The 27,807-nt window shown below is 38.5% G+C and overlaps 1 protein-coding gene across 3 annotated transcripts in view; it reads left to right on the plus strand.

Moving 5' to 3' along the window:
• The window catches only part of PIK3C2G (phosphatidylinositol-4-phosphate 3-kinase catalytic subunit type 2 gamma), a 466,126-nt gene that overhangs the window by 64,916 nt on the left and 373,403 nt on the right, over positions 1-27,807 (plus strand). For all 3 annotated transcript variants that reach the window (XM_040235274.1, XM_040235275.1, XM_040235276.1), the window contains 3 exons: positions 4,169-4,271; positions 15,121-15,191; positions 18,415-18,478. In XM_040235274.1, coding sequence (XP_040091208.1) covers positions 4,169-4,271; positions 15,121-15,191; positions 18,415-18,478 — 238 coding nt within the window. The remainder of the gene's footprint in view (positions 1-4,168; positions 4,272-15,120; positions 15,192-18,414; positions 18,479-27,807) is intronic.

Below are 27,807 nucleotides of genomic sequence, written 5' to 3' on the forward strand. Positions count from 1 at the left end.
AAATGTCAAAAGACTTTTAAAATAGAAGGGACTTGGGACATTTGTTTGACAACTTTGTAAAAAATAGATAATTTCCTAAGGAATCATGAATTTTCAAAATTAGCTCAAGGAGAAGTATAAATGTGAAACAGAACAAAGAACAGTGGGGAGTAGAAAATGTAGTTTTAGGCAAATTGCACCAAACCTTGGGGGAATAGATAATTCTCAATTATATAAACTGTGCCAGGACAGAGAATAAGACATATGTACTTTATAAAGATAGATTAATAGTAACATCTAAAACAAATAAATATTAACACAAACATTAAGATTATAGGCCAATTTAGATTTTTCTATATACAAAAAAAACTTTAAAAATTGAAAATTAAATTACTCAAGAATGTAAAAATAATTATACATAGAAAAAGTCTATTGATACAATTAATATATTAATACATTCAAGGAAAAAAGATCCTCTCAATATGATGTACTCAGTGAATGCAAAAAACTCATTAAATAAAATTTGAACCTTTTCATAATTAAAAAAAATAATTAACAAAATAGGCAACAAAAGTATAGACCAGGAATGCAGCAGATACCATATCTGTTAATCATCTGATGCATTCTCCATACAGTCAAGAAAAAGAGAAGGATATCTATTTTCATTACTAGTACTCAAAATTCTGCCAAGCATCCTAGCCATCACAATAGAATATATCAAAAGGAAGCTTTTTGCTTTTGGAAGGTAATAAAATTGCAATTATTTTTAAAGAATATAGCTTTCTACTTAGAAAATCCAAAAAAATCAACTGAAAAACTTTTAGGTATTATAACAGGAGTCCATAAGAAAAATCAACAAATAAACTCAACTAATAAATATTATGGAAAAAATCTTTGATTTGTAATAGAACAGAAACTATAAAATATCTTGCAAAAGGCATACTTTTAAAATCTACTTGGAAGAAAACTATCATTTTACTCAAAGATATAGAAGAGAATCAGATTGCATGTAGAAATATATTATCCTTGGAAGAATTCAATGTTATACAAAGGCCAACTCTTCTTATAAATTCCATAAATGAAATATAAGTCAACACTATATTAGAATTTCTCTTTAATACTACCACACTAATTTCAAAATTGTTCTGAAAGAGAAATCATGGAAAGATAATATAATTTTTTTAAATTATTACTTTTATTTATTTCCAAACTTCAAAATATGATAGAAAATTAAATAATTGAAGCAAATTTGGTACTGGACAGGAATAAATATATGGATTCATGAAGTATTTAACGTCCAAAAATATTGGATATTTATGAAAATTGTTCATGTGTTAAATGCAAAAGGTCAGAGATTAAAAAAAAGTCCTTGTTAATTTAAGAATATTTGGGCAAATTGTTATCATATTGAAAAAAATGTCTAAAATTGGAGCTGTAAATCCCTCTTTACTCAACAAATACATTCCAGATAGATCATTAAAACCACTACTGCTGAATTAAGTGTGGAGGAAACAACTTCAAAAGATTAGAATAATAAGCACAGGAATCTAAATCAATTCTCCATTCAGGTTGGAAGCTGGAGCTGAAAATTAAAGATAATTATAGATTTGTTTTATGCCAGAAGACACAAAATTGTAATCAACAGATGCTTCATCCTATATCAACAACTTTATTCTAGCATCAAGACTTTGGTTATTGAGAGGTTATTTTTAGCTTAAAAATAAAGTATATTAAGATATCTTTTTAAAAATTTCCATTTCTAACTTTTTGGATCAACCGATCTACTATATTTTTATTGCATCCAGTAAATTATAAAAGAATCTGGAAAAAATTGAAATGATCTCTTTTTGGGCAACTGTAGTATTATGAAATAGAAATGAAGTCATATTAAGCTCTAAGATTTATTTGAGAATGTGATATAAATTATGATTAAATTGATGTTGAAGTGGGAAAGATTTGATATGCTTTATTTAAAAAAAAGTTAACCAGTAGAAGATTAAAATTATTTGTGTCTTCTAAGCCTCTAAAGATAGAGGAAAAAGAGACTCAGGGTTCAAATAATCCCAAAGAATAAAGGGAAAAATTTTAAAACAAATGTGTTTAATATAAACCTACAATAACACAGCAGATAGTATTGCTATGAATGGAATAGTTTAAATTTTCTGATCAAGAAGCAAAGTCTCAGGAATTCCTTGACATTCCATTGCTTGGTACTCTGTGCTTCCACTGCAGAGGGCAAGAGTTTGATTCCCAGATCGGGAAATTAAGATCCTGAGTACCATGCGACATGCCAGAAACAAAAAAGTCAGTGTCCAAAAATAAAAGAAATTTAGCTACAAGTTAGAGACACAGCTAAAATAAAAATGATCTTATTTTTAACATAAATGTATGTGTGCTTGACCATTTATTTCAGCCTATTTTCTTTTTTTAAGTTCAATAAACTCTTGTTAACTATTGTTTTGGACAAAAGGAAAGAGAACAATTTTAAGATCTTTTTTATTGTGCACAATTTAGTATAATTCAAATGTTTTCCCTGAGAATATATTCTTATAACTTTTTTTTTTTTTAAGAAAATTTATAGGGGAAAAAATTCCTTCCAAAATCTGAAAATTACCCAGACCTTACCCCTCTCCTCACCACACTTGAGGCAAAGATAAGGGAAGAACTAGGGCTGACTTTTAGAAGGGAGTTGAACTGACACATTTAGCAAATAAATATACAGAATTTTCAGTTAAACTCGAATTTTAAAAATTTCCATTTTTCTTAGTGTATGTTTCAAACATACTTAGACTAAAAATGTTTATTCATTGTTATCTGAAATTCATCTTTATTGGTCATCTATTTTCTCTGGCAAGCCTAGTGAGGGACATACATACAAGTGGGTGAAATAGGCAGTTCAAGAAAGCAGTAGCCATATCTGAGGCTGAATTCACTGCACTGGGATCAAGGGTCCAGACTTCAACACATTGAGGAAAGGAAGCTTTGAAAGCAAGATGGGTCACTACTCTTAAAGTGGTTCCCAAAATAGGAAGAGGAACTTCAGAGGAATTTCAGAAGTATAAGCATGAAAAAAAAAAAAGTTGGGGTTGGAGGAAGTGAAAAGACGAACCTGAGTATATGTGATAGAATATGAGAATAGCCCTTGGAGGAAGGCAGAAATCAATGATTTCAGAAACTCAGGGAATACACTGGCCATGTCTTATGTCTAGATTCACAGTAGAAATAATCCAAGGAACAATATAAGAGCCCTATGCATAGCAATATGTTGTTTTGTTCATTATTTCATCTGTGACTAGGAAATATTTAGACAGAGAGAGGGAAGAAGGAAGGATAGAAGGAAGGGAGGGAGGAAAACAAAATAAAATTACACCATTAAAAATGTCTGCAATGTGTAATATTTTTATTTAATCTGCTTATCAAGCCTTTGATGTAGACATTAATATCCCAACTCTAAAGGAAAAATATTGTGTTTCAGATAGTTTAATTGGCCTAAGGCCAAAGAGCTAGTACATCTGTCTCTAAACTTGTGATATTTCTACCACACGGCTCTGCTTCCTTGTTACAGTGATCCCCACATACATTTTGTGCCATCAATTAGACCTCCCAGAAGCATGCTGTGGTCAGCTTTGAGATGGCCGGATAAAACTAACTCTGAATATGGATTCTTTATCATATCCATTCTAAAGGTGTCTAGTCATTTTTTCTAACAATGAATTTGAAAATGAGTATATCTTGCCTTTAAAACTGAATATGAGGAGACATGTCTCTATACGTCTACATACGCATGTACATTAGAGATAGACAGATAGATAGATAGTTAAGGCACAGTGGTTCAGTTGTGTCTGACTCCTTGCAACTCTATGAACTGTAGCCTGCCAGGCTCTTCTGTCCAGGGGGCTACCAAGCAAGAATACTGGAGTGGGCTGCCATTTCTTCCTCCAGGAGGGATCTGTCTACCCAGGAATCAAACCCATGTCTCCTGTATTGGCAGGCAGATTCTTTACCACTGAGCCACCGGGAAAACCATGATAGAGAGGTAAACAGACAGAAAACTGAAGATATATTTAAACTTTTATCAGACTAAGTTCTAAAAATAAAATAAAATGACATTGAGTCAGGGAGGAAAACATACACTGGGGGAATAGTAAGAGAATAATTATGTTCTTTTTTTTTTTTTTTTCTCTTTCAGTGATCACTATTTGGGAAGCCACAGAGTATTTCAGAAAAATAAATCTGTTATTCAACTTCATCTACAGAAAAAGAGAGACACTCCAGGAACATTATCTCGAAAGGTGAGACTTTCTTAGCATTGGCATCATTGGCATCAGTTAGCAAATGGGTTCTTTAAGGACAGTGTTCCCATTATTATGGGTTGTTGCCATTTTGGGATTACATGGCATAATGAATATGTATTTATTTGAGTATACTTACTGAAACATAATGAAATATATGTCCATATGTCTATTAACAATTTGGACTAAAGCAATTACATGTACAGCATACTGCAACCTCAGTAAAATAAATCAACTGGTCTCTTGAAAAGTCATTTATGAGTAACTTATTAATGTTATCATATTCATACAAGAATCCATAGTAAATGAATGGGACAGAAAATGTGATGGGGAAACCACTGAAGGAAGCAAAATAACACAACTCTTGCTCTATTTGAAGACAATGGTGGTATCAACACAGTTTAAATCAGGACAGATTAATATTTATAATATATATAAAAAACTCCTTAGAAAGGAATTAGTGTGCTTTAATGACAGATTCATGCTGTTAGATATAAATTTTATATCCTGTGTGATGTCTTGAGTTACATCAAACCCAAATTGCACAGTATGCAGTAACCTTTGATATTTTAGCAGTTTTTATCTATAGAATCTTCCAATTACCTACTTTAAGCAAAACTCCCATCGTTGTGTCATTTACCTCAGATAACAGATTTCCAATGCATGACTTTTTTTTTCTAGTTTGGGGTGCTTCATCATAAAAAGTGTCAGGTAGTGCGTTAGTTTGCAATATATCTATGTGGAACATAACATAATGAGGCCAAAAGAGAGTTGCTTAGAAATATCTTTTGGAACTCATACCCAACTCAGCATTGATGGCTCCAGGGCTATGCATTATAAAGTAACTAATACCCTTAATATTAATAAACCTAAGTGTCTTCAAATTGTCCTCGGTGTTGATGAAAAAGCTGAAATTATCATGCTTCATTTCAACAGGGGGAGGAGAAAATGTATAATCCTAACTCCTACTCTTATTTAGAAGCTGAATAATTGTTAAAAAGAATGTCACTGGTAGTAATTCACAAATCACTAACATTTCAGTTTCGTGTAAATTAAAGTTTATTCTTAAATGCAAATAACTCCACTACTTTGATATAATATGTTCTGAACATGTATTTTATATCTGAAACTTTAACATTTACATCACATTTACTGTTTACAACAATTCCATGTGTCAATAAGGACACTGATCCCAAGGAGCTCATGACCTTTCTCAGGTCACATTCATGGAACTAGTAAGCAGAGACTTGGCTCTGAGCCCAGTCAGTGAGTCTCCACTGAGAATTTATGGGCTATACTCAAATGTTTTAGATGTGGGTGCCAGAGCAATTACTCAAAATTCTACCTTTATATTTTTTTGGCTTTGTTTTGTTTTCCACAGCTGTACCCACATATCCCAAAGCCTGGGCCATGACAGGGTATTTAATGACAATTAACCACATTAAGTATATATTAGGTGCCAGGCACTGTTATTAGTGCTCTACATGTATTAATTCATAGCAACCCCAAAGCAGACACTATAGAATGTTAAGACTATATGATATTGTAGTCTTTTTTTAAACTTTAAAAATAATATTATTTATCTATTTTTGGTTGCGCTGGGTTGTCACTGCTGCGTGGGCTTTCCTCTCGGTGGGGAAAGTGGGTGCTACTCCCTAGTTTTGGTACACAGGCCTCTCCTTGTCCGGAGCACACACTCTCGGGCATTACGGCTTCAGCAGCGGTGGCTCCCAGGCGCTGGAGCACAGACTCAATAGTTGTGGGGCGTGGGCTTAGTTGCTCTGTGGTGTGCAGGATCTTCCCAGTTCAGGGATCAAGTCTCCATCTCCTGCACTGGCAGGTGGATTCTTTACCGCTGAGTCACTAGGGAAGTTCTAAAGATTTTTTTGATGTGGAGCTTTTTTTTTTTTTTTTCTATTCAACTCTCTCTCAGTTGTCTGTCTGGCTCTTTCTGCCTCTTCTTTTTTTTTAAATATAAATTTATTTATTTTAATTGGAGGTTAATTACTTTACAATATTGTATTGGTTTTGCCATACATCAACATGTATCCACCACAGACTTTATTGAATTTGTTACAGCATTACTTTTCTTTTTTCAGCTTTTCGGTCACAAGGCATGTGGGCTCTTAGCTCTTCAATCAGGGATCAAATCGACATCCCCTACATTGGAAGGAAAAGTCTTAAACATTAGATCACCCTAACGTTAGTTAAGACATTCATACATTTCAAAAACTTATTCCTGATATTGAAAATATTAGAGTCTGGACACTGTTGTGTTATGTCAACATGAGGCATATGTTGCACTCCGATATATCACACTTTTGTTAGGAACTTTTAGTACCCATCAAGAAGGTTAGATTATAATTTCACTTGAAAGACTTATAATTGAAGATAATAAAGACTAATTGCCTGGTTTTATAAAATCCTCTTTCAGGAAAATAAGCATGTTAATTTAATATAACTGGATATATCTGAGACAGTTTAACAGTTTGCAATCCTTCTTCATTGTCTGAATGGCTACATTTAAAACAAATGGGCCATGATTCTTTTTCTTTTATAAATCTATGCTAAGTGAACGGTGAATGGTTTTCTATCGTAATTCTATTATTTAAAATGATGCCAAAATTCTCTATGATTTTCACAATTTCAGCTGTATGCTAAACATTGTGAATACTTAAATTTTCTTTCTACTTAAACAGTGGCTTGACAATATTGTTTCTATGTAATATTGGAACTATAATGATCAGTTCAGTTCAGTTAAGTCACTCAGTCATGTCCAACTCTTTGCGACCCCATGAATTGCAGCACGCTAGGCCTCCCTGTCCATCACCAACTCCTGGAGTTCATTCAGACTCACGTCCATTGAGTCAGTGATGCCATCCAGCCATCTCATCCTCGGTCGTCCCCTTCTCCTCCTGCCCCCAATCCCTCCCAGCATCAGAGTCTTTTCCAATGAGTCAACTTTTCACATGAGGTGGCCAAAGTACTGGAGTTTCAGCTTTAGCATCATTCCTTCCAAAGAAATCCCAGGGCTGATCTTCAGAATGGACTGGTTGGATCTCCTTGCAGTCCAAGGGACTCTCAATAGTCTTCTCCAACACCACAATTCAAAAGCATCAATTCTTTGGTGCTCAGCTTTCTTCACAGCCCAACTCTCACATCCATACACGACCACAGGAAAAACCATAGCCTTGACTAGACGGACCTTAGTCGGCAAAGTAATGTCTCTGCTTTTGAATATACTATCTAGGTTGGTCATAACTTTTCTTCCAAGAAGTAAGCATCTTTTAATTTCATGGCTACAGTCACCATCGGCAGTGATTTTGGAGCCCAAAAAAATAAAGTCTGACACTGTTTCCACTGTTTCCCCATCTATTTCTCAAGAAGTGATGGGACCAGAGGCCATGATCTTCATTATCTGAATGTTGAACTTTAAGCCAACGTTTTCACTCTCCACTTTCACTTTCATCAAGAGGTTTCTTAGTTCCTCTTCACTTTCTGCCATAAGGGTGGTGTCATCTGCATATCTGAGGTTATTGATATTTCTCCCAGCAATCTTGATTCCAGCTTGTGTTTCTTCCAGCCCAGCGCTTCTCATGATGTACTCTGCACAGAAGTTAAATAAGCAGGGTGACAATATACAGCCTTGACGTGCTCCTTTTCCTATTTGGAACCAGTCTCTTGTTCCATGTCTAGTTCTAATTGCTGCTTCCTGACTTGAATACAGATTTCTCAAGAGGCAGGTCAGGTGGTCTGGTATTCCCATCTCTCTCAGAATTTTCCACAGTTTATTGTGATCCACACAGTCAAAGGCTTTGGCATAGTCAATAAAGCAGAAGTAGATGTTTTTCTGGAACTCTCTAGCTTTTTCCATGATCCAGCGGATGTTGGCAATTTGATCTCTGGTTCCTCTGCCTTTTCGAAAACCAGCTTGAACATCTGGTAGTTCACAGTTCACATATTGCTGAAGCCTGGCTTGGAGAATTTTGAGCATTACTTTACTAGCATGTGAGATGAGTGCAATTTTGCGGTAGTTAGACCATTCTTTTGGCATTGCCTTTCTTTGGAATTGGAATGAAAACTGACCTTTCCAGTCCTGTGGCCACTGCTGAGTTTTCCAAATTTGCTGGCATATTGAGTGCAGCACTTTCACAGCATCATCTTTCAGGATTTGAAATAGCTCAACTGGAATTCCATCACCTCCACTAGCTTTGTTCGTAATGATGCTTTCCAAGGCCCACTTGACTTCACATTCCAAGATGTCTGGCTCTAGATTAGTGATCACACCATCATGATTATCTGGGTTGTGAAGATCTTTTTTGTACAGTTCTTCTGTGTATTCTTGCCACCTCTTCTTAATATCTTATGCTTCTGTTAGGTCCATGCCATTTCTGTCCTTTATTGAGCCCATCTTTGCATGAAATATTCCCTTGGTATCTCTAATTTTCTTGAAGAGATCTCTAGTCTTTTCCATTCTGTTGTTTTCCTCGATTTCTTTGCATTGATCGCTGAAGAAGGCTTTCTTATCTCTTCTTGCTATTCTCTGGAACTCTGCATTCAGATGCTTATATCTTTCCTTCTCTCCTTTGCTTTTCACTTCTCTTCTTTTCACAGATATTTGTAAGGCCTCCCCAGACAGCCATTTTGCTTGTTTGCATTTCTTTTCCATGGGAATGGTCTTGATCCCTGTCTCCTGTACAATGTCACGAAACTCATTCCATAGTTCACAGGCATTCTATCTATCAGATCTAGGCCCTTAAATCTATTTCTCACTTCCACTGTATAATCATAAGGGATTTGATTTAGGTCATCTCTGAATGGTCTAGCAGTTTTCCCTACTTTCTTCAATTTGAGTCTGAATTTGGTCATAAGGAGTTCATGATCTGAGCCACAGTCAGCTCCTGGTCTTGTTTTTGTTGACAGTATAGAGCTTCTCCATCTTTGGCTGCAGAGAATATAATCAATCTGGTTTCGGTGTTGACTATCTGGTAATGTCCATCTGTAGAGTCTTCTCTTGTGTTGTTGGAAGAGGGTATTTGCTATGACCAGTGCATTTTCTTGGCAAAATTCTATTAGTCTTTGCCTTGCTTCATTCTGTATTCCAAGGCCAAATGTGCCTGTTACTCCAGGTGTTTCTTGACTTCCTACTTTTGCATTCCAGTCTCCTATAATGAAAAGGACATCTTTTTTGGGTGTTAGTTCTAAAAGGTCTTATAGGTCTTCATAAAACCGTTCAACTTCAGTTTCTTCAGTGTTACTGGTTGGGGCATAGACTTGGATAACTGTGATATTGAATGGTTTGCCTTGGAGACGAACAGAGATCATTCTGTCATTTTTGAGACTGCATCCACGTACTGCATTTTGGACTCTTTTGTCGACCATGATGGCTACTCCATTTCTTCTGAGGGATTCCTGCCCACAGTAGTAGATATAATGGTCATCTGAGTTAAATTCACCCATTCCAGTCCATTTTAGTTCGCTGATTCCTGGAATGTCAATGTTCACCCTTGCCATCTCTTGTTTGACCACTTCCAATTTGCCTTGATTGATGGACCTGACATTCCAGGTTCCTATGCAATATTGCTCTTTACAGCATTGTACATTGCTTCTATCATCAGTCACATCCACAGCTGGGTTTTGTTTTTGCTTTGATTTCATCCCTTCATTCTTTCTGGAGTTATTTCTCCACTGATCTCCAGTATCATATTGGGCACCTACTGACCTGGGGAGTTCCTCTTTCAGTATCCTATCATTTTGCCTTTTCATACTGTTCATGGGGTTCTCAAGGCAAGAATACTGAAGTGGCTTGCCATTCCCTTCTCCAGTGGACCACGTTCTGTCAGACCTCTCCACCATGACCCGCCTGTCTTCAGTTGCCCCGCAGGCATGGCTTGGTTTCATTGAGTTAGACAAGGCTGTGTTCCTAATGTGATTAGATTGACTAGTTTTCTGTGAGTATAGTTTCAGTGTGTCTGCCCTCTGATGCCCTCTTGCAACACCTACCATCTTACTTGGGTTTCTCTTACCTTGGGCGTGGGGTGTCTCTTCACGGCTGCTCCAGCAAAACACAGCCACTGCTCCTTACCTTGGACAAGGGGTATCTCCACACCACCACCCTTCCTGACCTTCAAGGTGGGATAGCTCCTCTAGGCCCTCCCATGCCCAGCAGTCACAGCTCCTCAGGTTGCTCCTCCCGGCCGCCACCCCTGGCCTCAGGCATAGGGTGGTTCCTCAGGGTCACTGCCCCTGGCCTCAGGCATGAGGTGGCTTCTCCAGGCCGCCCCTGACCTTGGATGTGGGGTAGCTCCTCTCAGCTGCCGCCCCTGACCTGGGACGCGGGGTGTCTCCTCCCAGCTGCCACTGACCTTGGACGCGGGGTAGCTCCTCCCGGCCGCCACCCCGACCTCGGACTTGGGTAGCTCCTCACAGCTGTTCCTGTGCCGTCACAGCCTGGCACTCTCGGCCGCTGCCCCGACCTCAGACGTGGGGTAACCTCTCAGCCACGCTTAGCGGCCACACAGCCACGCTCACAGCCACACAGTCATTTTATTAAGTTTATTGACACCAACACTGTTCAGGGGATATTTCAGAGTTGTTTGTTTGTTTGTTTGTTTGTTTTTCATTGTAAAAAGCATTACAATAGATCATGGCTTTCTTATTTGAAACTGACTCTTATTATATTGATATATGAAGAAAGTAGGCAAAACCACTAGACCATTCAGGTATGACCTAAATCAAATCCCTTATGATTATACAGTGGAAGTGAGAAATAGATTTAAGGGCCTAGATCTGATAGATAGAGAGTGCCTGATGAACTATGGACTGAAGCTCGTGTCATTGTACAGGAGACAGGGATCAAGACCATCTCCATGGAAAAGAAATGCAAACAAGCAAAATGGCTGTCTGGGGAGGCCTTACAAATAGCTGTGAAAAGAAGAGAAATGAAAAGCAAAGGAGAAAAGGAAAGATATAAGCATCTGAATGCAGAGTTCCAGAGAATAGCAAGAAGAGATAAGAAAGCCTTCTTCAGTGATCAATGCAAAGAAATAAAGGAAAACAACAGAATGGGAAAGACTAGAGATCTTTTCAAGAAAATTAGAGATACAAAGGGAACATTACATGCAAAGATGGGCTCGATAAAGGACAGAAATGGCATGGATCTAACAGAAGCAGAAGATATTAAGAAGAGGTGGCAAGAATACACAGAAGAACTGTACAAAAAAGATCTTCATGACCAAGATAATCACGATGGTGTGATCACTCACCTAGAGCCAGACATCCTGGAATGTGAAGTCAAGTGGGCCTTAGAAAGCATCACTATGAACAAAGTTAGTGGAGGTGATGGAATTCCAGTTGAGCTATTTCAAATCCTGGAAGATGATGCTGTGAAAGTGCTGCACTCAATATGCCAGCAAATTTGGAAAACTCAGTAGTGGCCACAGGACTGGAAAACGTCAGTTTTCATTCCAATTCCAAAGAAAGGCAATGCCAAAGAATGGTCTAACTATCACACAATTGCACTCATCTCACATGCTAGTAAAGTAATGCTCAAAATTCTCCAAGCCAGGCTTCAGCAATACGTGAACCATGAACTCCCTGATGTTCAAGCTGGTTTTAGAAAAGGCAGAGGAACCAGAGACCAAATTGCCAACATCCACTGGTTATTCGAAAAAGTAAGAGTTCCAGAGAAACATCTATTTCAGCCTTATTGACTATGCCAAAGCCTTTGACTGTGTGGATCACAATAAACTGTAGAACATTCTGAAAGAGATGGGAATACCAGACCACCTGACCTGCCTCTGGAGAAATTTGTATGCAGGTCAGGAAGCAACAGTTAGAACAGGACATGGAACAACAGACTGGTTCCAAATAGGGAAAGGAGTATGTCAAGGATGTATATTGTCACCCTGCTTATTTAACTTCTATGCAGAGTACATCATGAGAAGCGCTGGACTGGAAGAAACACAAGCTGGAATCAAGATTGCTGGGAGAAATATCAATAACCTCAGATATGCAGATGACACCACTTTTATGGCAGAAAGTGAAGAGGAACTAAGAAGCCTCTTGATGAAAGTGAAAGAGGAGAGTGAAATAGTTGGCTTAAAGCTCAACATTCAGAAAACGAAGATCATGGCCTCCGGTCCCATCACTTCATGGGAAATAGATGGGGAAACAGTGGAAACAGTGTCAGACTTTATTTTTGGGGGGGGGGCTCCAAAAGCACTGCAGATGGTGATTGCAGCCATGAAATTAAAAGACGCTTACTCCTTGGAAGAAAAGTTATGACCAACTTAGAGAGCATATTCAAAAGCAGAGACATTACTTTGCCAACAAAGGTCCATCTAGTCAAGGCTATGGTTTTTCCTGTGGTCATGTATGGATGTGAGAGTTGGACTGTGAAGAAAGCTGAGCGCCGAAGAATTGATGCTTTTGAACTGTGGTGTTGGAGAAGACTCTTCAGAGTCCCTTGGACTGCAAGGAGATCCAACCAGTCCATTCTGAAAGAGATCAGCCCTGGGATTTCTTCGGAAGAAATGATGCTGATGCTGAAACTCCAGTACTTTGGCTACCTCATGTGAAAAGTTGACTCATTGGAAAAGACTCTGATGCTGGGAGGGATTGGGGGCAGGAGGAGAAGGTGACGACCGAGGATGAGATGGCTGGATGGCATCACTGACTCGATGGATGTGAGTCTTAATGAACTCCAGGAGTTGGTGATGGACAGGGAGGCCTGGCGTGCTGCGATTCATGGGGTTGCAAAGAGTCGGACACGACTGAGCCACTGAACTGAACTGAATTGATGATGATTTAATTCATGTTCCAGGAGATTATTCACAAAAAGGTTGATATTCTTTAGAAATCATCCTAGATTTCAAAATTTTTAAATTCCTGTCTTGATTAGAAATGGCACAAATGATTGAAACTTTTTTTTTTAATTTTCTTCCTTTATGTCTTTCGGGTCTGATCAAAAGTATTGCTAACATTGTAGATATTAATCATAAAATTAAGATTTCTTTATAGCACAAGGAAGCTTTCACAGAATATTTAAAGCAATAGATTTCTGTGTGAAAAAAAAAAGGGAAAAAAATACTTCAGTGTTTTTACTAAAACAAAGGTATGGCTTCCAGCTTTGGAGAAAAGTAAACTGCACAATACATTCCAAGGATACGTGCTTAAATTTTCCTCCAACTCTTTGAGATCCTTTAGGTAAATTGTTTGTTTGTTTGTTTGTTTGTTTCTTTTAAGTAACTATATGAAAAAGGACAATTCCCCTGCCCAAAAAAGTATCTCTGGAAGCCAAGTAAAGTAGCTTTTAAATGAATATGATTATGCTATACCAAAAGATGCAAATATGTCATATTATTTATATGTTGCTTTGGTTTTAACTTCTGAAATAAGTGCAGGTGTGCTCAGTCATGTCCAACTCTTTGCAACCCTGTGGACTACAGCTCCCCAGGCTCCTCTGTCCATGGGATTTCCCTGGCAAGAATACTGGAGTGGGTTGCCATTTCCTCCTCCAGAGGATCTTCCTGATCCTGGGATCAAACCCGCATCTCCCGTGTCTCCTGCATTGCAGGTGGATTCTTTACCACTGAGCCACCAGGGAAGTCTCTGAAATAAGGCAAATGTCAAACATTACAGTTCAAATCTTATTGTATTTTGACTTTAAATTTCTCTCTTTTCCCTTCCCTTTTACTGTCCTTTCCATGCCTGAAATTTAGCTTTATCTACTGCAGAAAAAGAAATCGTCTCAATCACTATCACACTTTCAGATTTCATCAACTAGGGACCTTGGATGTAAAATCCTATACAGTAAGCCTCATGTTGTCAAGTTCCTTAGCATTTCTAATAATACAAAGCCTTCCTTTTTCATATCAGTGACCTTATTCTTTTCGTGTTACTTAGCTTCCTCCCTCTTCCTCACAAAACAAGCCAAAATAAAAATTGATTTACCATTGACGTTAAGCCATGTAAAGGTTTTCCTTCTGATGTTTTCTGTCAGAAACTCTAACAGGCAGTTTTAAAATTAGATTGTGTGCGTACTGACATACAAGATTATATGCACCCCAGGCACTAAGGAACTCATTGGGCTGTAAAACTTAACGGCTCTGGGTGATGAAAAAGTGCAAAGATGATGGGGTATATTTGCTTCCTCTGCAGACCTGCATAGTGTTTTCACAGGTGCCCATTTCAGAAGAGTTGATCAAGGAGTTAAGATGAGAGTGCGTCTGTGTGAATGCAGAGATGTGGATCAGGGGGCTGCTATTTTAAGATGAGTAGTTCCTGCTCATCTTGGGAGAAAAATACAATGCCATCTGATAACTCCTGCAATTTATACCTACAGTAGTTGTCTTTCATTAGCATAACTCAATGTTCATGAGATGGAAAGTTCTCTTACCCTGACATTTTGGTGGCAAGATATGGAAAATGTGAAAAACAGAGGATTTCATTCTGTATCTGCTGGCCAATGTGGCAAGCTGTCAAGTCTTATGCTGCCATGGATCCAAGGCCTAAATGTAAAAAAACGTACACATACATGGGAGAACTGGTGTCAAAATCGCCTTCCTGCTGGGATAAACTCGTATTTGACCTTGGTGGTGGCAGGATGCTTTTCAACTATCCTTGGGGTTTATCCTCAACCAAAGAGCAGCTTTCCACTTTACTTTTGAAAAGAATGCTTCTACAGTTAAGAAGTGTCTTCTAAGGTCTTTAAAACAAAATATTAAAATGATAAATGAGGGTTATCAAAAGAAGTGAATAAAATGACAGTAGGAAGTCACGGACCTATTTTTATCTGGGATTCATTCCTCTTCACTCTATAAATATTAATATATCCTGCTATCTACAGCATGAAGATGACCACAGTCAGTTTTATCTGAACCAGCTTCTAGAATTTATGCATATCTGGAAAGTATCCAGGTAAGACATTTCATTTCTGTTCCAAGACTACTTTCTGACTGATTTCTTAAGTGCCAAATCACAATATTTTTCAGTTGATTGTAAAAACTATCCTTTCACTAATACTGTGGAAGCTATTGTACTTTTAATAGATATCTCCTTTTGGCAAATTCTGTTAATAATTATCTATTCTTCACAGCTATTCAGATACGTTTGAAGAGCTGCTAACACCTTCCAGAACAATCTAACATTCATTTAAAAATCTCTCTGCTACCGGTTATTACATTTTCGAAGATTTTTTTTCCTCACTCATTTGGTAAATTTGATTGTGCATATGTCACTAAGCTCTTTGTATCACTGAATTTCCATACTTTGAAAATCACCATCTCCTGCTTTAAATTCCTTTCTGGAACTCCTTGAAAATAATTGGTACATTATAAACAAAGGAGAATGAATTCAAATTGGAAAACTCAAGTGACAGCAAATGAGCATATCTTAATTGAGTCTGATATCTCAACATATGCATGTATTATTTGAAAGAATAGACATATCAAAAAGCTAACCTAGGAGAAGGTATCAGTGCTACAGGGTGAGTTTATCAGGAATTAAAGTTGTTCTGAGCTAAATGAGCAAAAAATGGAGTGTGGGAGGTATGTGTCACAAATTCTCTAAAGCACAGCCTGATATAAAAGTGAGTTAAAATTGTTTTAGTGACTATTAATAATAGCTATCACTTCCTGGAGTTCTAGTACATTTTGCATACATTATCTCATCTAATTCTCCCTGTAACTCCATAACAATACATACTACCTTACTTTGGAATCAAGGAAACTGAACTTCTGAAAAGTTAAATAACTTATCTAGGGCTGATCATTCAGTTTGTTAGTAGAAAGAGTGAAATTAATGCTGTCTGCAATTTGCAAAGGCTACATTCTTTCATTAAAATATCTTCTCTTTCTCTTCCCTCCACAGTATTCAGCCTCATACCATAAAATCATAGAATGGGTAAAACTAAGGAGGACTTTTGATATCACTTAATCTAAGTTATTATTGTATTACTAATTATATGCTTCAGATAGGTCCCCATCAAAATGGTGTACTAAATCAAAGTTGTGTTTCAAAATAAATTTATAAGACAACAACTACCACATCAACAAATGCAGAGAGAAACATCAAATTGGACAGATTCTTCAAAAAGTCTGGAATCACTGGGAGTCAGAAAGTTGTTCTGAACTGTTTGGTGGAGAGCTGTGACTTGTACCTGGGGCACAGAGAAACAAAAGGAGCCTGTGACTCTTTGGAAAAGGCCCTGTGCTAGGAAAGATTGAAAGCAGGAGAAGAAGGGGACAATAGAGGATGAGATAGATGGTTGGATGGCATCACCTAATTGATGGACATGAGTCTGAGCAAGCACCAGGAGTTGGTGATGGCAACTGCATGCTGGACTGATATGCTGCCATCCATGGGGTGGCAAAGAGTCAGACACAACTGAGTGACTGAACTGACTGTGAGACCCATATGATTTATTCCCTAACTTTTCATTGTCAGTAATTTTTAATTGAAGTATAGTTGACAGACATTTCTTATTTCCCTTCCTTCTTTTTGTTGTTCCTCTGATTGGGTGATTCCAAGAAATCTGTCTTTAAATTTATGGAATCTTCTGCTTGGTAGTTTATCAAATTCTTCAACTCAGTCTTGTATTCTTTAGTGCAAACATTTCTATTTGATGCTTGTTTTCTCTTTGCTGAATTTCTCATTTTGTTTCTTGCATTGTTATGCTAAATTCATTAATTTTTTTTTTCTGTGTTCCCTTGTAGTTCTCTGAGCATCTTTAGAATAATTATTGTGAGTGCTTTAATCAGACAATTCTTTTATCTCCATTTCTTTGGGGTCAGTTGCTGGAAGTCTACTGTATTCTTCGGGTGGTGTCATATTTCCCTGATTTTTTGTGATTTTCTAGCTTTATATCCCTGGGTGGGGAAGATCCCCCAGAGAAAGGAATAGCAACTCACTTCAGTATTCTTGCCTGGAGAATCCCAAGGACAGAGGAACCTGGAAGGCTACAGTCCATTGGGTCACAAAGAGTTGAACATGACTGAGCAACTAACACTTCCACTGTACACAGCCTTGCATAGCTGTTGAACAGAGGAAGCAGCAGTCACCTCTTCCAGACTGTATGAGCTGGCTTCAGTATGGAAAGACCTTCACTTACTGGCGAGGGTATCCTGAAATGTGCTGTAACCCTGGGTGTAGTGGTGCAAGGCTCCAAGCACAGAATTGTGAGACAACTCCAGGTCTGGGAGAAACACAAAGTCTGCTCAGTTCAGGTCACGAGGCTCCACAGCATCCACAACCATGTGGTCCTTGGCAAGTGCTGTGGGAGGTCTGCAGTGCTGCAGGGGCTGTTGTGATCCTCAGTGGTGCCTCCAGATAGGGACCAGGGTAGACAGCAGTTGCTGCTGGAGCTGGTCGTGTACACACACACACCCGGCTGTGAAGACCAGCTGCAGGTGCCTGTGTAGCGACAGGGTTGGCTGCAGACACTCAGAGTTGGGCGGGGGATCGAACAGGGCTACCTGCGACTATAAAATATATTGGTGTGTTTTTAACATTGTGAATTTGTGTTATACAGTTCATTATTTGATTCAATTCAGGAGTTTTCAGGACAAACAGGAAGGGAAAGTCAATAACGTTTGGGAAAATAATTTTGAATAGTGAAGCCAGAAGAATCTCTGCTCAACTCACATCTGTTCCATCTAAGAAGAGATAAAGCGGAAGCATTAAGAGGAGCTTAGGGGAAAAAGCAAAAATACCAGGAAAACACAGAGGTTTGGGGTCAAATACAACACCACCTATGATAAATGTCATTAATTCTGAAAGCAATTATCTGCAATTTTTTGCATATTTAATATTTTTTGATGTATCTGTCATTATCTCCTTATGAATCCCTTTGCAACTGACATTTTGAATTAAAAGTAGTTTCTTATAATGAACAATCTTTGAGAGGTTTGGTTAAGTTGTCAAAAATTTATTCTGAGTTCTAAGGGTTTTAAATATGCTTATAGCCTATCAAGTTATACAGAGGTTTTAAGGCAGGCATGCAAAATGATAGTTAAAATTACATCAACGGAAATACTTAAACCACATTTGCTATAGAATCATGGGCAAAGCAAGGCTTGTGATAAACTTGCTAAATTTAATGTTTTACCACTCAATTTTAAACAAAGCTCTTTTTTCTTTCCAGACAGTGTCTCTCAACAGTAATCCAAAAATATGACTCCCACCTGAAATACTTATTGAAAACTCAGGTATTAACTTTTGTTACTTATTTAATTGATCCAATAAGCATTTATTACCTACTCTTTTACTAAAACTTTGCACATTTCTGAAGATACAAAGATTTATAAACCAGAGGATCTACAAGTCAATGGCTTTCATTCTAGCATGACGAAACAGACAAGTAAGCAGATGTATGTAATAAAGGGTCATGTGTACTGTGAAAGACCTAAGTGTATCTAGGACACCCAAAAGAGGGTTATCGATTTTACTTATTTGATCTGAGTGTTGAAAAATGAGTGTGTCAGCCAGGGGAGGGGTGTGGTGAAGGAAAGTCAGAGGTAGGGATAACTTAAAGCAAATAACAATAGGAATAGAGCAGGTAGCAAATAGCCTGGTTTGAGTCAGAAACTGTATCCTTTTGAAACTCTGGAATGACTACAATTAAGGTTCAAGGTGAAAGCCTATGAAAAGACCAGATGAAAGGGAGAAGCAGGAATCAAGTTATGTATGGTCTTAAGGACATTTTATGGACAATTTAATGATTTTCTAATTTATCAGCTGATGACATAAAGCCATTATGCACTGCAGCATAATGACAGATGGGTGACTATAGGACATTTCATTAACCCAAAGAGATGAGGAGGGCATGGACAAAAGCTTTAATATGGGGATGGAGAGAAAGGGACAGATTCATAAAAGGTGAAAATGTGCAATTTACATGATTTGGTGAAAAACTGTGAACAACAAAAAAACACAGTGCCTAGACTATCTACAGATTCCTGGAGGCTGCCTGATCACACGGAGACATTAATTAACTAAACAGTGAAGGTAGGAGAAGCTAGCTTGGCAGGGAAAATAATGGACTCAGTCTAATCGAATGCCTATTAGGCATCCAGGTTGTAGTCACCATTGCTGCTGCTGCTGCTGCTAAGTCACTTCAGTCATGTCTGACTCTGTGTGACCCCATAGACGGCAGGCCACCAGGCTCTCCCATCCCCGGGATTCTCCAGGCAAGAACACTGGAGTGGGTTGCCATTTCCTTCTCCAATGCATGAAAGTGAAAAGTGAAAGTAGGCAAATCATTTCTTACAGTGTGTTCTTCCAGGGAAGGATTGTTGTTTTTCAGTCTCCAGTCATGTCTGACTTCTTGGATCCCATGGACTGCAACACACCAGGCCTCTCTGTCCCATACCATCTCCTGAAGCTTGACCAAGTTCATGTCCATTGCATCAGGGATGTCATCCAGCCATCTCATCCTCTGGCACCCTCTTCTCCTTTGCCCTCAGTCTTTCCCAGCATCCCACTTTTCCATTCAGTTAGCTGTTCACATCAGATGACAAAAATACTGGAATTTCAGCTTCTGCATCAGTCCTTCCAACAAGTATTCAAGGTTGATCTCCCTTAAGATTGGTTTGATCTCCTTGCTGTCCAAGGGACTTTCAGGAGTTTTCTCCAGTACCACAGTTCAAAAGCAGCAATTCTTTGGTGTTCTGCCTTCTTTACAGTTCAGCTCTTACAACCATATGTGACCAATGGGAAGACCATAGCCTTGACTATACAGACTTTCTTCAGCAGAGTAATGTCTCTGCTTGTCAACACACTGTCTAAGTTTTCAAAGCTTTCCTGTCAAAAAGCAACTGTCTTCTGATTTCATGGCTGCAGTCACAATCCACTGTGATTTTAGAGTCCAAGAAAAGGAAATCTGTCACTGCTTCCACCTTTTCCCTCTCTATTTGCCATGAAAAAATGGAGCTAGATACCAAAATCTTAGTTGTTGTTTTTTTTAAATATTTAGTTTTAAGCCAGCTTTTTGTTCTCCTCGTTCACCCTCAAGAGGCTCTTTAGTTCCTGTTCACTTTCTGCCATTAGAGCGGTATCATCTGCATATCTGAGGTCGTTGATGTTTCTCCTGCCTGTCTGGATTCCAACTTGTAACTCATCCAGCCCAGCATTTATCCTGATGTGCTCAGCATACATATTAGTCTTCCACAGATAAAATACTGTATGATTACAGAAAATGAGGTAAGAGAATGTTTTTAAAACAAGTGAAGACTTCTTTTTCCATTAAACAAATGACTCTTGATATCTGTACAAAGGGTACAGATCTTCAGCAATATTAAATTGCTATCCCAATATTAAAAAACATTAAACGGTTCTGAAAATAATAAATTACACTTCTCGATGTAGATACAAAACTCACACATGAATTCCATGTAAATAAGTAAATATACAGTGATGACAAATACACAAATCATCTTCCTTCCTAAAGTGTAATCCTCTCACTCTAATTCCACTTCTTTCTTGAGTCTAGCTTGAATCTGGAAGTTTAAAATGTGGAATGTGCAAACAAGTCACAATTATTTATATTGTTTTAAGCCTCATAAAAGTGTCATAATTACTATTTCTTTGTGACTGCCATTCTTCCTAGTGTAGAATTTGAAATATACCAGGTACCCAGGACATATTAAGGCTCCATTCCCATATCATTTATGGCTCTTGATTATACACAGATATACTGTGGAGGTATCATACCTTACTTATGGATGAATTTTAATTACCTAAATGTCTCAGTACTGCTCATGTATCACAGATCCATGATAATTAATTTAATTTTCAAATGCAGTGGTTTGATAATATCACTTATATATGAGGCCTCCAATACTTTCACTTTAAAAGAAATCATTTTTTGAAAGAAAGCAATTTTTACAATACGACTGAAAAGTTAGCAAATCATCAAAGAAATACTGTCTTTATATTATCACAGGCAAATAGTTTTTATCACCACATCTGAATTATTTTATAAATAGGCCACAGTGTCTGCAAATTTCCACATGAACTCTCTGTAAACCAATGAATATTTTAAATGACATTTCTTCCTATGAAGCATCAATAGCTAAATATCTAAGAAGTGAGAACAGACTGTGATATTATCAATTTACAATATTGCACTTTCCGTTTGTTTGACAAGTGCATTAAGTAGCATTTCATCAACACTGAAAATAGTTAAAAATTTGAAGAATAATGTTTTTATCTTTCTCATACTTGAATTATTATATGATTTGACAAAATAACAAGCAGGTCAAATAAATTTGCCATGAATATTACTGAATAATATGGATAACTTAAATTTCCAAATATTTTGTTTCATCAGCAATGGCTATTGGCATATTTCACATCTGACACATTTCAGATTGTGCATCCTAACTTATGTTTGCTAAACAGCTAATTTTGTAAGTAATTTACATAGAGCTTTTCCTTTCGGCAATTTCCCCCCCTCTCTTCTATTCTACTAATAATTAAGGAATGTTTTCTGTATTCATGCTATATTCTGAATTCATTGCTAACATTTAGGAGAAATTAAGAACAGAAGAAAGAAAAAGAATTTTCCCCGGAGGTGTTACTTAATGCTTGCTGCTGCTGCTGCTAAGTCGCTTCAGTCGTGTCCAACTCTGTGCGACCTCATAGACAGCAGCCCACCAGGCTCCCCCGTCCCTAGGATTCTCCAGGCAAGAACCCTGGAGTGGGTTGCCATTCCCTTCTCCAATGTGTGAAAGTGAAAAGTGAAAGTGAAGTTGCTCAGCCCTGTCCGACTCTTAGCGACCCCATGGACGGCAGCCCACCAGGCTTCTCCGTCCATGGGATTTTCCAGGCAAGAGTACTGGAGTGGGGCGCCATTGCCTTACTTAGTACAAATTACTAAACTATTTATTTACTGGAATCAACAGAAATCAAAGTCAGAACCATGCTCTGAAGTTGCTAACAATCTAGCTGGAAAGAGCATTTTCACATACAGCACACAGAGTGGTAGATCTCCAGGAGAAAGCAGTGAAAAGCCAGATTTCCATCTAGGTGGAAGAATCAGCTTCTGATTCAAAGTTGCTTTCTCCTAGTAGCCTCTAATGCATTGTCTCCAAAATTTTTTATTTAAATGCCAAGTAGGACCTTTAGCGAAACTTAGCAATCCTTATCACTGAGGACACACTTACACTGGGATCTAGTAACTGATGAACTAATTGTAGACCAAATGGATCTGGATTGAAAAAAATCCATCCATGCTTCAAAATGTAGGTTGGCTTCATGAAAGATCTGCTTGGTATAAAAAAGAGCTAAAAGCCTCCAAACACTTCACCTTCAAGCACATGACTCATAGGCTGTACCAACAGGATAATCAGACGAAAAATAAAGAAGGCACCTCTATTGTTCGTGTGTGTCTGTGCTAAGTCTCTTCAGTCATGTCCGACTCTTTGCGACCCTATGGACTGTAGCCTGCCAGGCTCCTCGGTCCACGGGACTCTCCAGGCAAGAATCCCGGAGTAGATTGCCATGTCTTCCTCCATGGGGTTTTCCTGATCCAGGAATCAAAGCCAGGAGTCTCCCGAGGCTCCTACACTCCAGGCAGGTTCTTTGACACTGAGCCAACAGGAAAGCCCCTCTCTATTGTTCAGGTGTAACTAACTCAATAAGGAAGGCAGAATAATTCTTTTCTCACGCCATCCTCAAGACCAAAATCTAACAGTATTTAGTCTCTAAACAGAGATCAAAAATTCCATTTATGAGGAGAAAGAAAGTGGGCACACAGGTATCTGATAATCTATATTTAGCATTTTTAGGACAATAGCTTTCTTAGTAATAAGCAGACGGTTGGATTTTCAGAAATTCCAATTTCAAACATAATTTAACCAGAGTGACAGTCAAGACAGAGTTTAGGAGCAGAGATTCCAAATGTATGTGTAAACATTCTGCCAGGGGGTAAGCTTTAATTCAGCAATCCTTGAGCTTATATTATTCACTACTAGAGTGAAGATAGTAAAATAATATTGTTAAAAATTAACAAAGCAGTAGATGTAATGTGCTTAATATTATATAGTGGCTGGAAGATAAAACAATGTTCAAGAAAAGATAAGTACAAGTGTGATTTTATTGATAGAGTTACTGTTTTTAACACTGTCACTAAAGTAGAGGATTGTATATGATCCAGAAGAAAAATGTCACAAAACTGATTTGCATTCACAGCAGAATATAATAGGAGGGAAAGGAGCAAAAATAATCATTAGAAAATAGAGTAAAATGAATAGGTAACATGGACCAGCAAAAAAGGTCACAAAAAGAGAAGTCAAGGAGATGAAGGAGATACGTCAGGTTAAAAAGGAAGTAAAACACCTTTGCACTGGAAACTATCTTAGCAGAAATAAAGGGCAGATTGAAACTAGTAAAAGTCAAAACTATGTATAGAACACTGCCAGACAGGAACAAGAAGAAACAGTGAAAGATCTCCAGTAAGGAAGATAATTACTACCCAACTAATTTGTATTCTAAGTGGGCTTCCCTGGCAGCTCAGAGAGTAAAGAATCTGCCTGCTAATGCAAGAGACCTGGGTTTGATCTCTGGGTTGGGAAGATGCTCTGAAGAAGAGAATGGATTCCCATGCCAGCGTTCTTGCCTGGAGAATTCCATGGACAGAGGAATCTGGCGGGCTACGGTCCATGGGGTTGCAAAGAGTCAGAAATGACCGAGCGACTTTCACTTTCAAGTTAGATATAAAGAGTTTCATCAGAATAATGACATAATCTAATGACTTAAGATTTGTGCAGTAAGTTATGTAATACATGAAAAGTACACACACACAAATTAAATAACTGAACAGGCAATCTTATTACATAATAAGTTTGGTACAAAATATTTCCAGTATCCTAAGATCTGTATGCCACTTTATATCTCTTTTATTCTCCATAAGAGTTATTCTTTGAAGAAAAGCCACTTTGTACCTTTTCTTTGCCATTCACCATGGAAGTATGCATCCATTAGCAACTTGCAACTCAGATATTTCAGATTTGGTTTTATTCCACCAAAATAAAGAAAAGATGGCACTAAAGTGAGTCACATTTTCAGTATGTATAAAAGTTTTGTTTATACTGTAGTCTAATAAGCGTGTAATAACATTATGTCTTCAAAAGTACAATGTCTGTAACTTAATTAAAAAATAACTTCTTGCTTCAGTTCAGTTCAGTTGCTCAGCCGTGTCTGACTCTTTGCGACCCCATGAACCACAGCACACTAGGCCTCACTATCCATCACCAATTCCCGGAGTCCACCCAAAGCCATGTCCGTTGAGTTAGTGATGCCATCCAACCATCTCATCCTCTGTCGTCCCCTTCTCCTCCTGCCCTCAATCTTTCCCAGCATCAGGGTCTTTTCAAATGAGTCAGTTCTTCGCATCAGGTGGCCAAAGTATTGGAGTTTCAGCTTCAACATCAGTTCTTCCAATGAACACCCAGGACTGATCTCCTTTAGGATAGACTGGTTGGATCTCCTTGCAGTCCAAGGGACTCTCAAGAGTCTTCTCCAACACCACATTTCTAAAGCATCAATTCTTCTGTGCTCAGCTTTGTTTATAGTCCAACTCTCACATCCATACATGACCACAGGAAAAACCATAGCCTTGACTAGACAGACCTTTGTTGGCAAAGTAATATCTCTGCTTTTTAATATACTATCTAGGTTGGTCATAACTTTCCTTCCAAGGAGTAAGCGTCTTTTAATTTCATGGCTGCAGTCACTATCTGTAGTGATTTTGGAGCCCCCCAAAATAAAATCAGCCTGTTTCCCCTGTTTCCCCATCTATTTGCCATGAAGTGTTGGGACCGGATGCCATGATCTTCGTTTTCTGAATGTTGAGCTTTAAGCCAACTTTTTCACTCTCCTCTTTCATTTTCATCAAGAGGCTTTTTAATTCTTCTTCACTTTCTGCCATAAGGGTGGTGTCATCTGTATATATGAGGTTATTGATTTTTCTCCCGGCAATCTTGATTCCAGCTTGTGTTTCTTCCAGTCCAGCATTTCTCATGATGTACTCTGCATATAAGTTAAATAAGCAGGGTGACAATATACAGCCTTGACGGACTCCTTTTCCTATTTGCAACCAGTCTGTTGTTCCATGTCCAGTTCTAACTGTTGCTTCCTGACCTGCATACAGGTTTCTCAAGAGGCAGGTCAGGTGGTCTGGTATTCCCATCTCTTGAAGAATTTTCCACAGCTTATTGTGATCCACACAGTCAAAGGCTTTGGCATAGTCAATAAAGCAGAAATAGATGTTTTTCTGGAACTCTTGCTTTTTCCATGATCCAGCGGATGTTGGCAATTTGATCTCTGGTTCCACTGCCTTTTCTAAAACCAGCTTGAACATCTGGAAGTTCATGGTTCACGTATTGCTGAAGCCTGGTTTGGAGAATTTTGAGCATTATTTTACTATCATGTGAGATGAGTGCAATTGTAATAGTTTGAGCATTCTTTGGCATTGTCTTTCTTTGGGATTGGAATGAAAACTGACCTTTTCTAGTCCTGTGGCCACTGCTGAGTTTTCCAAATTTTCTGGCATATTGAGTGCAGCAAGTTCACAGAATCATCTTCCAGGATTTGAAATAGCTTAATTGGAATTCCATTACCTCCATTAGTTTTGTCCGTAGTGATGCTTCCTAAAGCCCATTTGACTTAACATCCCAGGATGTCTGGCTCTAGGTGAGTGATCACACCATTGTGATTATTGGGGACGTGAAGATTTTTTTGTATAGTTCTGTGTATTCTTGCCACCTCTTCTTAATATCTTCTGCTTCTGTTAGGTCCCTACTATTTCTGTCCTTTATTAAGCCCATGTTCCCTTGGTATCTCTAATTATTTTGAAGAGATCTCTAGTCTTGCCCATTTTATTGTTTTCCTCTATTTCTTTGCTTTGATCATTGAGGAAGGCTTTCTTCTCTCTACTTGCTATTCTTTGGAACTCTGCATTCAAATGAGTACATCTTTCCTTTTCTCCTTTGCCTTTTGTTCCCCATCTCTAGAAATAACCCAAACACTTGAGTTTTCAGTGAATTGTAATCTTTTTTGCTGATAGAGGGTACTGCCTTGATGCTGATGTCTGTTGAAGATTGGTGTGCCACAGCAATTTCTTAAGAAAATGATGAAGTCTGCCACACTGGTCAACTCTTCCTTTCATGAATGATTTCTCTGGGGCATGCAAAAGTATTTAATAGTATGGCAACCCACTCCAGTATTCTTGCCTGGAGAATCCCAGGGACGGGGGAGCCTGGAGGGATGCCATCTATGGGGTCGCACAGAGTTGGACACGACTGAAGCAACTTAGCAGCAGCAGCAACTGATAGTAGAACTTCTGTCAAAATTGGAAGTCAATCTTCTCAAACACTGCCACTGCCTTATCAACTAAGTTTATTTAATATTCTAAATCCTTGCTTGTGATTTCCAAAGTCTTCATAGTGTCCTCACTAGGAGTAATTTCCATTTTGAGAAACCACTTTCTTGGCTCATCCAGAGACTCAGCTCCTCACCCTTTAGGTTTTATCATGAGATGGCAGCAATTCAATGCCATCTTCAGGCTTCACTGTATCTATGTGTGTGTGTGTGTGTGCTCTGTCACTCAGTCAATCTGATTCTTTGTAGCCCCAGGGATGTAGTCTGCCAGGCTTCCCTCCATGGCTTCTCCAGGCAAGAATACTAGAGTGGTTTGCCATTTCCTCCTGCAAGAGGTATTCCTAACCCAGGGATCAGACTCAGTTCAGTTCAGTTCAGTTCAGTCGCTCAGTCGTGTCCTACTTTTTGCGACCCCATGAATCGCAGCACACCAGGCCTCCCTGTCCATCACCAACTCCCGGAGTTCACTCAGACTCACATCCATCGAGTCCGCGATGCCATCCAGCCATCTCATCCTCGGTCGTCCCCTTCTCCTCCTGCCCCCAATCCCTCCCAGCATCAGAGTCTTTTCCAATGAGTCAACTCTTTGCATGAGGTGGCCAAAGTACTGGAGCTTCAGCTTCAGCATCATTCCTTCCAAAGAAATCCCAGGGTTGATCTCCTTCAGAATGGACTGGTTGGATCTCCTTGCAGTCCAAAGGACTCTCAAGACTCTTCTCCAACACCACAGTTCAAAAGCATCAATTCTTCAGCACTCAGCTTTCTTCACAGTCCAACTCTCACATCCATACATGACCACAAGAAAAACCATAGCCTTGACTAGACGGACCTTAGTCGGCAAAGTAATGTCTCTGCTTTTGAATATGCTATCTAGGTTGGTCATAACTTTTCTTCCAAGGAGTAAGCGTCTTTTAATTTCATGGCTGCAGTCACCATCTGCAGTGATTTTGGAGCCCAAAAAACTAAAGTCTGACACTGTTTCTACTGTTTCCCCATCTATTTCCAATGAAGTGATGGGACCAGATGCCATAATCATCGTTTTCTGAATGTGGAGCTTTAAAGCCAACTTTTTCACTCTCCTCTTTCACTTTCATCAAGAGGCTTTTTAGCTCCTCTTCACTTTCTGCCATAAGGGTGGTGTCATCTGCATATCAAT

This window comes from Oryx dammah, unplaced genomic scaffold, assembly GCF_014754425.2.
Source record: "Oryx dammah isolate SB20612 unplaced genomic scaffold, SCBI_Odam_1.1 HiC_scaffold_29, whole genome shotgun sequence".
In the NCBI taxonomy this organism is placed as follows: domain Eukaryota; kingdom Metazoa; phylum Chordata; class Mammalia; order Artiodactyla; family Bovidae; genus Oryx; species Oryx dammah.